The sequence below is a fragment of the Harpegnathos saltator genome, unplaced genomic scaffold, assembly GCF_003227715.2.
Source record: "Harpegnathos saltator strain DR-91 unplaced genomic scaffold, Hsal_v8.6 scaffold43, whole genome shotgun sequence".
Taxonomy (NCBI): Eukaryota; Metazoa; Arthropoda; class Insecta; order Hymenoptera; family Formicidae; genus Harpegnathos; species Harpegnathos saltator.
The window spans coordinates 113,696-126,226 of NW_020230239.1; the positions used below are offsets into that span (position 1 = coordinate 113,696).

General features: G+C 48.8%; 1 protein-coding gene across 1 annotated transcript; it reads right to left on the reverse strand.

Annotated features, from left to right (window-relative positions):
- Positions 1–8,635: 8,635 nt before the first annotated feature.
- On the reverse strand, positions 8,636–9,598 carry LOC112589212 (uncharacterized). Its single transcript, XM_025301564.1, has one exon. It carries the CDS (start codon positions 9,596–9,598, stop codon positions 8,636–8,638), a length of 963 nt encoding a protein of 320 aa, XP_025157349.1.
- Between the last annotated feature and the right edge of the window lie 2,933 nt (positions 9,599–12,531).

A 12,531-nucleotide genomic window follows, 5' to 3' on the forward strand; every position in this document is an offset into this window, starting at 1 on the left:
CGTAGAATAGGCGAGTCTGTTTCATCGCGTCTGTTAGCGACAACGATCAAATGTCCGTTTTGCGTGCGATTGCGCATAATTCGCGAGCTATTTGCGAATGTACGCGGTTGCGCGCATCAAGCCATAATTGGAAACATCGCGAGGACTGGTTCGATCAACCGGACGATATAATCTAGTCGATTGTCGCTGAATTGACCGAGGGTCGGTTTCAATACTGCGACGAGGGAGGACGACGCAGACGATATCGCTGGCCGTCGTATCAACAACTGCGTCTAGTTTGTTCCTATTAATCACCATATTGACGACGACGACGACGACGACGAAGAGGAACCAGAGGGGACCCATGGCAACCAGGTGCGCATCGCGAGCTGCGCGCTGCGAAGGGGAAGCGATAACCGAGTTGAAGAGCATGCTGGATTGACTTTTCGAAAACTCAATGGATCCGAATCTGTATCTCGCGGTCCATCTTGAGGATACCATTGTCTGCTCCCAACTGGCGCAACACGGTACATTGGTCATGTGCGACTTTTGTCGTGTGATGTGCGATTCGTTCGATGTTAGCATTGAGTCGAAATCGCTCATCAGCACCGATGGAAACAGTGCAACGCACCAACAGTTACAATGGGACACTGCGCAGTGTTGGCGATTCGTCGTTCATTTGCGAACATTTTGCAGTCGATCGAATTCTCTATGTAACCACTTCCGGATCTCTTGCAATACACGAACGATGTCACAAGTGTCTACAAAAATTACGCCACGTACCGTTGACACCGACGTTAATGCAACGCGCGATATTGCACGATCGATCAACGTCGCGTGCAAAGACGTGTTCTCGTTGGGACCACCAACGCGAAATGCGTAGTATCGTGCATTTTGCAATAACGATCGGCGACAAATAGTTCGCAATACCAGTCATCCGCCGAAAACAATCAAGCGTTGATCGGTATATTGTTGCGTGTTTTGAGCGATGTCAATGATGCGATTCGATGTGTCGACGACATGCAACATCGTGCGATACAGGTACTGATGTGCGATGGGTGGATTGACTTAGCACAGTGGCTAATTAATGTTACGTCGCGCATTTGTTGGCTTGTATGTCTGCATTTTGATTTTGCGAACAGGGACGTTGCGGATTAACATCGTTTTTGCGAAGATAAAAAAGCGTAAAACTCGTTTAGGCTAAGTATCTGTATTCATGTGCATTTATAATAAACCGGAAATCATTGGTAATATGTGCTGTATTTTTCTCAGTGTCTACCCAATTACTCACTGACCTAGGTAACAATGAGGCGTTATAAATCTGCTTGCTTTTGCGGATGGGACGTCGTTGAGCAATTTCGTCTTGTGAAAAAAAAAGTAAAACGCGCAAAAAAAACTCGTTTATACCAAGTATTTTAATATATATTTATGAAATAAATTGATCATTATTCTGTCAGTAGCACGTGTTTTTTTTCTCAGTGTCTGCCCATAAACCAAACATCCATCGTGACACGATATTATCGAAGCGTTATGAATCTGCGCGATGAATCCATAGCGACGTTTGTAAATTCTAACGGTAGTTTTGACATCGTATACCAAGACGCACGACGTCTCGTCGACAATAACGATGCTCATCGTCACAATGCCACCGATCACGAACGCTTGCTACATCTGATCGAATCGACCCAAGTGGCCGCTCTGTATTTCACGCGTTTGGCGCCAGCTGTTGCTGATCACGATTCTGCCGTGACGGACGACGATCGTACACCACCAGCGGTTTCGCGCTGATCGCTCGGACGTGTCTGTTGTTGCTGCGACGGCGACAGCATAAAGTAGCGAATGTCGTGCATAAACGGTAATGAGCAAAACTCCTCGTTGATGACCGCTTCGCGCAGATACCACCAGTCGTGATGCACCATCGACCAGACCGCACAGTGCAGGATCCCGCGAATTGCCACGTAGTTCAACGTGACAATCAGTGCTATCAGTGAAACGCGCAGAAACCACCACGCGATTGGACAACCAGCTGGTTCATTGTTGCACGCCAGTAAACCGTAGGAATGTTGCGAAATCATCGGAAAGATGAAACGTCTCGCTGCTACGTGAGTCTTTGTTCGGCCGCGTTTGTCTCGAACGCGATGTCGCACTGATACACCGTCGCTGCTTCGCGCCCGTCGATCGATCTCGCGACGAAACACACCGACTCGTTTGCGTCGGATGACCGAGCGGTCGCGTAGCTCATTGCGCGCCGCGACAGCCGGTATATGATGTAGACCGGCTCACTATCGTAAACGGGCCGCTAGTGAGACGATTTGTCGGTGAAATGTCGCGTTATTATCAACGATGGTAGCGTCTCTATCGTACCGCCCCTTAATACAGCCAATCGTTTTCGCAAGGCAAATCGATTTGTTCTCAATCTATATTCGGCGCGCGATAGATCGAGGGATTGGATAGAATTCACGCAATCGTTGCCCCGCGGTTAGTAAGAAGTGTCGCGATAAAACATTCAGCGCGGCGGCACAATGAGCGGCAACATTATGGAGCATCTGCACAACCTAGCGCCTCGAGCGTTTTCTATGCACATGCGCGATAACGAAGCCACCGCACAGCGGTCGAGTATCGAAATCGCGCGCGATTTGCTAAATCTGACCAATCCGTACGCCTCCGGAAAATCACCGGTTTTGAACGCAGTGCGCTACATTCAGACCGCGTCGCTCGACATGCTGCGCTGTCACGACAAGCGCATACCCACCGTGTTGCGCGATATGTACAAGACGCTACTGCGCGATGGCGATCGTCGTGCATGTTGTTGAAAGTGAGCATGGTGTTCAACATGTACGTGCAATCTCTGACGAGACTCACATTCTACAAGGACGCCATTCAGTTGGGCACCGGAGTAATGGCGTCGACGGCCTCGAAACTCATTCCGCTAGATCGAGGAGTTCGCGCTGTATCCATCACCATGGAGGACGTTTTCAACGATATCGAGTGGAATCGCGAATTGTACGGTTCGAGCGTCAACGGTACGGCCTGCGAAAATTCGTATTTTCGACTGCTCCGTTTGGTGGTGCTGGGAGGCACTTCGCGAATACGTGGGCAACGATTTGCGATTGTTTCGCGAGACACCGACGTACGAATCAACAGACGCCACCACCGTCGACACTTACGTGAACATGTTTTGTGCGCAATCGATCGCTACAATCGCCATCGCGCGAGATGGCCAATGTGTATGGCGAATCGTGCGACGAACTCGTGCTGCTGCTGCTGCCGCTACTATCTTGGAGCAGCCCGATGTCGAATCGCGCGACGAGACTCGTGCTGCTGCTGCTGCCGCTACTACCTTGGAGCAGCCCGATGTTGAATCGCGCGACATCAATAGCGATAACGATGATGTTACGTGCAAACGTGCAAGCATGTGGGTAGAATCAACAGCAGAGTCACCGAACGCCAATGTGCGCAAAACGCGCGACGCTGCGAGCGATCGCGATGAGGATACAGCCGTGATAATATCGACATCGCACGGTGTAACGTCCTGCGACGTTCTCTCCACCATATCATTTTTTCGCCTCTACATTAAAAGACCAGCGAGACATATAGGTAGATTCAACCATAAAAAGTAATTGTTACTACTAAAATTTATCGATAAAAGTTCATATCTTTTAAAATAATAATAATTTTAGAAAATCGCGCGGTGCGATTTAGGCTCCTTCAAAGTATTACAAATTATGTCCTAATAAAATTTCTGTAAAATCGATAGTTTAGAAGTTATGGCTATTTGAATGTCTCGACCAATCAGGAAAAGGTATATTTTTCTCAGTAACTATAAGGCCTAGAAGAAAAATCTTAATTGCTAACAATAGCATTAAAAGACCTCTATTTAACGACCATATTAACATTTTGAAAAACATTAACAATTAATAAGAAACCAACAATGTTACTTACCAGTAGACTTCAGAAAATTCTAAAATTCATACGCAGGGACTATTGGGACATCAGTAATGCGTACCTTCCGTAAAAATTAAGAAAAGTCAATTTAAAATATTTTTAACACCTACGTACATAGAGCACATCGTAGTGAAACATAAGCAAATGTGAAAACCTCAGAATATTAATTACAAAAGGAAATAATGCCAAACGAAAACAATTAATTCTTGCCCACAAACAGAGAATTCTTCTGACAGTACATTCTCAAAATTTGGTAATTCTTACTTAAAATTTAATAAACCTCATTTATTTAAGTTCAGGGGTCGTTTAAATACTCTATTTAGCTTGGAAATCCACCATTTTTGCCTTGGTCACGTTTAAATACTTTATTTAATTTAATTTAAGCCTTCTGTTCACGTTCAAGCTCTTCTTAAACACTGCACTCTTTTAAATTCATACAACGGCTTGAACTCATCACTAATAATAAAAATTAATTGTTCATCGAATCTTCTATTACCATAAGCTTCTATAAGGTCTAAAACTCGGTAATTTATACATAAGAACCGTTTATAACAATTGTTAATTAATTACCGACGCCAATAATAACGAAACCTACCCAAGGGATCTACCTTACCGACATACGTAAGTAGAGAGCCCTATGGTAGAACTCAGCCTTGCCGAGAAACATTAATTTAACAACAGTAATAATAAGGATCCCTGTAATAAGAAATCCTAATTTTCCAGTTAACAATATTATAAATCTCTACACTCTAAAACCCACTGTTAACAATATGCATTTCTTATAATAATTCTTAATAACCACATTTAAACATTAATAACAAATATCTCTTTTATTATAACACATGCATATTGTCTTTATAAAAATCATAACTAATTAACATTATAACTTTCTATTACACTATTCATATAATACTAAATTAGGCGTATATTATAACCTTAAGAACCACACATATATAATATTAACCATTTTTTATCATATTATAATATTATAAGGCATAAATAATTATGCGCACATATAAATTAATAAGTCAGACTGGCGACAGGAAGTCTCAAAGATAAGGCACGCACGAAGCCGGGCCACCGAAGGTGCTCTGGAATCCCCGAGTAACCCGAGCCCATATCAGGTAACATAGGGCATCCTGTTGACCACGCTCCTTATCACATCCGGCGGCGCGCCGAGATGTCTCGATGCCCCGTCAGCATCACGCCACTCAGTCCCACTCTGAAAAACCTTGAACGCTCCTACTCTGGATCCCTCTCGTATAATCCCATTACTCCTACCATATAGCCTACCCCATTCTTGAGCTCCATTGTCCGGACCGAACGAGGCCCCGGGAGCAGCTCCCACCGCAGAGTCGACATCGGAAGTTCATACAGTACAGACGTGCCTCTTAGGAGTGCCTCCAAGACATCTTTGTTAATTTGACGCAAAGAGGAAAAGTGTCTCTGAGCGACCGTGCCACCACGGACAACGGTCGTCTCGCATAAGAGCCTCTTCCTACGCTCCTTCAGAGCCTTTGCCTTGTGCTATTCAAAATCTGGAAGATTTCTTAGGAAACTTGCCAGAACATCCACGGTGTTTTATAATACTCAAAGTGTGCGGATAAGTCGACTCCCCGCTCGAGTTGTGCCGTGGCTAGAGTGGTCCTAACAGTATTGAGAGTATTCTGGAATAAAAAAGCCTATTCTTTGAGATTTCTCTGCAAAAGTCTGAGCTACTGAAATAAATAGTAAGTATATAATATTTTAATGCACAACACTCACATACACCGCGTTTCGCGCAAGTGAAATACAATCGCGATCTAAGCCTTAGGAACATTGTTACGCGAGTGAACCAGTGACGTTTCACCATACGCCAAGTCGAATTATTTAACAGATACCATAGCGTCACGCTGAAATTTTCGTTCATGTCGGTTCGTAACTGCCTTACATAAGGACCATTCATTATAATCCGAATAGTGTATTATCTACGTTTAGTTTGTCAAACCGCTCTTAGAATTTCGTTCCGATTTCCTTAGGATACGCTATACAAGCTAGTATATATATAAAGAGAGAGAGAGAGAGACAATCTTCAGATTCTTCTTTTTCTAAATCGTGATTACGAAACCCCAGTGTCTGTCAACGCAGTGAACTACGCTCACACACTTATTATTCCCTTTCCATTCCTCCTTGCGGGCGCATGACATCGGTGCTAAGCACAGGGTTACGCGCGCACGGCATCGGTGCCAAGCACAGAGCCGTATTGGTATAGTCAGAATCCTTATCAGCAGTGGCATCCCACCACTCTGACATCGTCTCCAGGCGAATTCCTTACGCCGGAGACTCTGCTTTGAAAATCTGCTTACTCCAACCTCCTAGGCCTTCACCTCGTTAATAGACATTGAATAAAAAATAAAAATTACAATTATCTCGTAACAAGGACTCACAGAGACGTTCCTTCATGTTAGCCTTCTATCTATCTCTCTCATTAGCTATTTTAGTTATAAGACATTTATATGCCTTTATAATTTCATGTATAATTATGTACTTGATATAATATTCCCACTGTTTCCACTGTAACCTGCACTTGCACATATAAAATATACTGCGTTCTGCTATTACCATTATCCGTAAAGACTATTCTATACTAAACAATCAAGTCACTAAGGTTCCAGATTAATAATACTTTTACAATCTCATTGTTTATTTAGACGAAAGTATATTCTTAATAACGACAAGATCTTGACATTATCCATTATAAAAGCTGGAATAATATAAATCATCTCATGAAGTGCATCCTTCCCCACCCACATATATATATGTATATGCATTTATTGTATTGTAACTGATTTTATTGTGTATGTGTAGACGTGTGCCATTGCATCGGCATACGCCTTAATTACCTCACTGTGTTACTTGCTATTGTACAATTCCATTAAAATCACCGATTCTCTTGTACAACGAACATATGCCATTGCATCGGCATACAATCCTTCAATATTTTCTACTAAGCATTTTAATTTTATGCAGCATCCTTGTTTTATCGGCAGCCTTTTTCCTCTTATTCGAGCATTTTCTTGAAAGGAAGATATTAAGCATTCATAAATCTTTGTCCTTTTTATTCAGTTACTTAAATCAATTGGTGCCATAACATCTCTTGCCAGAGGAATTTATAGTTCATTAACCATTAAATCTGAATCTTACATTATTAAGCATAGATCTTGCTCACTTTTAGGGAAGCGCCTTATTGGAGCTACCCGCCTCTATCCTTGTCCAGACTGAGGAGCGCCTTACGGGTGCCTCCCGGCTCAAGCATCCTATCCACCCCGTCCAACTCATAAGACCACCCCTTCTCCATCAAGATCAGGAAATTTAACTTGTGAATTAATAACCTGTACAGTGCTTAGCATCCTTCAATCTCAGGGGCGCAGCTGACAGCCGCCACCCGCCTCAATTATCCTTCTCCTACAACCCGCATAACCTAACCCTGCCAAAGCATTGGTAGTAGGCATTAATTATTAGTACTTTTATAGTACCCTGGCAACGGATAACTAAAGTCACAAGAGTCCTTTTCACTCAATAATTAATTTTATCAATTGCTATTTTAACTTGTCCGACCAAAAATGTTATTCTTAAACTCAATCCGTTAGATGCCAAATAAACATCGCGGGGGCGTTAAACAGAAGGCAAGGCAGCTACGTAAGGAAGCTTGCCGACGAGCGGCCCTGTTGTCTCAACACATGGACCCCACCAAACCCCGTATAATACAAGATATCACGGGGCACGATCTAGTTCCTCCATCGTACATCAAGTTTTTATTACAAAACAGACTCATAAGCACATTTAAATACGCTCCACGTCCATTACATTCCACACAAAGACACTTCATTCCGGATTCGCATTCTTTACCAAGCTCTTACAGGGCTCACACGCGCAACCCTCGGCTGGTTAAACAGCGTTCGACGACAGAAACTCTAGACATAGAATTTGTTCGCTCCTTGGCGAAGCGAGCAAGAGGCCGGGACGGCTCAGCAATGAGCGCGGGGTTGGTCGTGAAAGGAAGATGATCGTCGCTTTGGTTTCTAGTGGGATCGGTCCTCCGTTTCCTTCCTAACAAGCGTCGACGTTCGTCGAGGCGCTGGGAGGCCAATGCTCGCCAGTTCAAACGCGAGCACCACTCGAACACGATCCCAGTTTTATTATAAACAAAAATAATACAAAATAAACTTTGACAATTCTAGTCGATTGATCGTATGAAGCGCGTCCGCTCGAATCGCAATGCGTTGAGGCCGCACTCGTAGTTCGTCTGATGAGGTCCGACCGGAGCGGTCGGGCAGCGAATCTGATAACCGAACGAACAACGGAGCGGAACGAGTTGTAAAAATACTTGCGAGCGGTTTCGCTTGACGAAGGATTCTGTTCGAAGCGAGGAGCCGAAAAACGTTCGTCACTTCGATCTGACATTGTTTTTAGTTTTTCCGTCGCTCGGAGAAGATTGGTAACCGCTCTTGCCGAAAACGTGACCATATTTGGCGGTCGCATGCGGACCAAACGCGACAATAACAACGCGGTGCTCGATAGCAAACATGCACGGCGTTCTCACGTGCGAGTCACGCAGGATGTCTCGTGATATCGAGAATCCTCGATTTTGTCGACACAAAGAGCGGCGCCTTGGACGGATCGCAAACATTCCGCCCACCTTGAAACGCTTGTTTCGAACTCCGCTGGTCCCCTACTCGGTCTCGCAGTGGACCGGCAGCAGGCAAATCTTTACGATAGGCCTTTGAAGGGTGGAGTTGGCGGTGCGGACGGTAACCACCCGAGTGAGCCCGTCGGGACCGGGGTGACACTGCGTCACTCGCCCCAACTCCCACTTGCACGGCGGCAAGGTGGTATTGCGGATCAAGACCATGTTTCCGACCTGGATAGACGGCTGCACCTTCCGCCATTTTCCTCGTTGCTGTAGAGTGTTCACATAGTCGTGATACCACACCCGCCAAAAACGCTCGGTCAGCTGCCGCACGAGTTGCCACCGGGTCAACCGGTTCTCCGATATGTGGAGAGTCGACGGCGACGGAGGCAGACCGAGGTCGGACCCGACGAGCAGATGACCGGGCGTGAGCGGCTCGTAGTCATCGAGCGAGTCGGAAATTGGCGCGATCGGTCTTGAGTTAAGACACGCCTCAATCCGACAGAGCAGAGTAGCGTACTCCTCGAAGGTCAGAGTGCAGCTCCGCAGTACGCGACGCACGTGGTGCTTGACGCTCTTAATGCCGGCCTCCCACAACCCCCCGAAATGTGGCGCGGCTGGAGGGATGAATCTCCAGTTGGTTCCATCGAGCGCGGTGGAACTTAGAAAGTTCGGGTCGCGGAGCGCTGCCCGATAGGCCACGGTCAGCTCACGATCGGCTCCGACGAAATTGGTGCCGTTATCCGAGTAAACGGTGTTGGGTATTCCCCGACGAGCGGCGAACCGAGAAAACGCTTTCAAAAATGCCCGAGTCGAGTAATCGCATACGAGCTCCAGGTGCACGGCGCGAGAGGCTAAACAGATAAATAGAGCGATGTACGCCTTCCGCGTCGCTATACCTCGTCCTGCAGAGGCACGCACGAGAACCGGCCCGGCATAATCGACACCGCAATGTGCGAAACAGCGAGCCGGAGCTGATACTCGGACACGTGGGAGGTCCGCCATAATCTGGGATGGCACGGCGGCGCGCTCGCGAGCGCACACCACGCAGCGGTGTATTTGCTCCCGCACAACGCCCCGACCCCGAATCACCCAAAAGTCGCGCCGAACGATGCTCAGGGTTAGCTGCACGCCGGCGTGTAGCCCACGTACGTGAGCATGATCGACGATCTGTTTCGTGATACGATGCGACGCGAGCAGAATCGGATGACGCCGAGTCCAAGGCAGGGGAGCGCGCGATATCCGACCGCCGACGCGGAGAAGACCCTCCTCATCGAGAAACGGTCGAAGCGCGAGAATCGAGCTCTTCGACGGTAATTCCAAGCGATTCGCGAGCCTGTGCAGTTCCTTTGGGAACAACGCAGCTTGGATCTGCTTCAATAATCGCGTACGCGCCCCCGAACACTCGCCCGCCGTGACGCCCGGGCCCGCTGGCTCACCGGATGAATCTCCCGTAAGACGGCGACGACATCGCGCGATAAAGCGCATGATGTACGCGGTAACGCGAACCAACTTTGGCCACGAAGAATAGCGCTCGAGGAGCAGCGAGTTGAGCGATGCGGGTTCAGTGGCGAGGTGCGTCACGACCCTTTCCTCGCTCAGCGCCTCCGCAGCCGAGGCATCCCCGAAGGATGGCCAAGCGTTTGGCGGCGACGTCAACCACGACGGGCCTCGCCACCAGAGATCGTGCTGAGAATTTCCAGGCCGAGCAACCCGCGCGACGCGCAATCAGCGGGATTGTCGGCCGTCGGAACATGCCGCCATTGAACGCGCGGGAGGCGCGCGTGCACCTCCGCCACCCGATTCGCGACGAAGGTCCTCCATCGTGATGGGTGCGCCGCCAGCCACGACAACACGACCGTTGAGTCAGACCAACAGCAGCATGTTGCATCGTCGTAACCTCCTGCCGTCCGCACGAATTCGACGAGACGCGAGAGGAGCACGGCGGCCGAAAGTTCGAGACGCGGGATGCTCATTGGCTGCAATGGAGCGACGCGTGATTTGCCGGTGAGCAATGTGATGATCACTTGACCTGAGTGCGTCGTTAGTCGCAAATAAACACGGCAGAGTACGCGGAGTTAGACGCGTCCGCGAATCCATGCAGCTCCGCGCGTCGAATGTCGCGCCCGAATCCGGTCCATCGCGGAATGCGTAGTCCATCCAAGGCGGATAGATTCGAGAATATTGCCCGCCAGCGCGACGCCAGCATCTCGGGAATCGGGTCGTCCCATTCAAGTTGCCGTCGCCACAAGTGCTGCATAAAGATTTTGGCGCTGATCGTGATCGGAGTGACCCATCCGAGTGGATCGTACAGTTTGGCGATAGTCGATAAAATGGAGCGCTTGCTCTCGGGGACGCAAGCTGGCAACGACACGCTGATTTGAAAATTGTCTCCCGCGGGCGTCCAAGTGATCCCGAGAATCTTTACGCTCTCATCAATCGCGAGTGATCTGGTGCACGCGAGTCCATGATTCGCCTCATCGATGTCTGCGAGAAGTGCGGCTGAATTCCCGGACCATTTATGAAGTTCGAAGCCGCCTTGCCGTAGCAATGCTATGAGCTGATTCCGGATTTTGATCGTCTGCCCGACGTCGTCGCTCCCGAATAGTACATCGTCGACATAAATGTTGTTTTTCAAGAGCGGAGCGGCGAGAGGGAAATCGCCTCCGTCATCAATCCTCAATTGCTGAAGGACTCGCAACGCAAGAAACGGAGCACAGGACATGCCGTAAGTCACGGTCATTAATTGATATTCACGCGGCTCGTCATCCGGCGCCGGGTGCCACAAGATCCTCTGATAGTCGACATCGCGGGGATCGAGCTGAATTTGTCGATACATTTTTTCGATGTCGGCCGAACACGCGTATTTGAAATTACGCCATCGCAGCAGTACGGACGATAAGTCGGTCTGCAGCTTTGGCCCGGCGATCAAATGGTCGTTTAAACTCGAGCCGTTAGTCGTCGGACTCGATGCGTTAAAAACTACACGCAATTTTGTCGTGGCGCTATGAGAACGAAAGACTGGGTGATGCGGTATGTATGCGACTTGCGAAGACGCGTCTGAAATCTCCGGTGCGCGTCTCATGTGTCCGCTGAGTTCGTATTCGCGCAAAAACTCGTCATATGCTCGTCTTTGTTCCGGCTTTGTTTGTAAACGACGCGTAAGTGCGGCAAGGCATCGCACGGCGCGCGAGCGCGAGGATCCGATATCGATCGGCGGGCCGCTGCGAAACGGCAAGCGGACGACGTATCGACCTTCCACCGTTCGCGAATGCGTCGAGACGAAGTGTCCCTCGCACCGCTCGTCATCGGGCGTCCGCTCGACGGCTCGCGGAACCTCCTCGACTTCCCAAAATCTCCTCATTTCATCCTCGAGTGAAATCTCGGCCTACAATGATGCGCCGAAATTACTACGCTCGACGCCTGAGTAGCGAGCGCGCACGCCCGCACCCTAGGCGCAGAAGCCCGGGTGATCGGACCTGATATAAACCACCCGAACACCGAGTTCTGCGCCATGAGTTGACCGTCGCCTCCTCGGCGAAGGCCCTCGCGAACAATATCGCTATAGAGATCCGCCCCGATGATCAAATCGATTGGATCCGAGCTGAGCGGATTCGGATCGGCCCAGCGCAGATCCGCGAGATGCGTCAAGCACGACGCATCCGCTTCGCAATGCGGAGCATACGTCGTGAGCGATCGCAATATTAACGCGGCGGTGAGCAACGCCGGAGTTTCCGCTCCTCGGGGCGAGACGATGATCTCGATCGCATGCCGGAAAGTCCCCGCGTTGACGCATCCCACAGCGGAGACGGCGACCGGACGACGGAGTCTTTTCGCGCGCAACGCTTTAGCAAGCTTCTCGGAAGCAAAAGTCATCTCGGATCCCTGATCGAGCAGAGCGCGAACGGTCACCGATCGACCGCACGACGCCCGGACCG

Coding starts and splice junctions, on each gene's coding strand:
- LOC112589212 (XM_025301564.1), bottom strand. CDS start 9,598: ATGGCGGACCTCCCACGTGTCCGAGTATCAGCTCCGGCTCGCTGTTTC.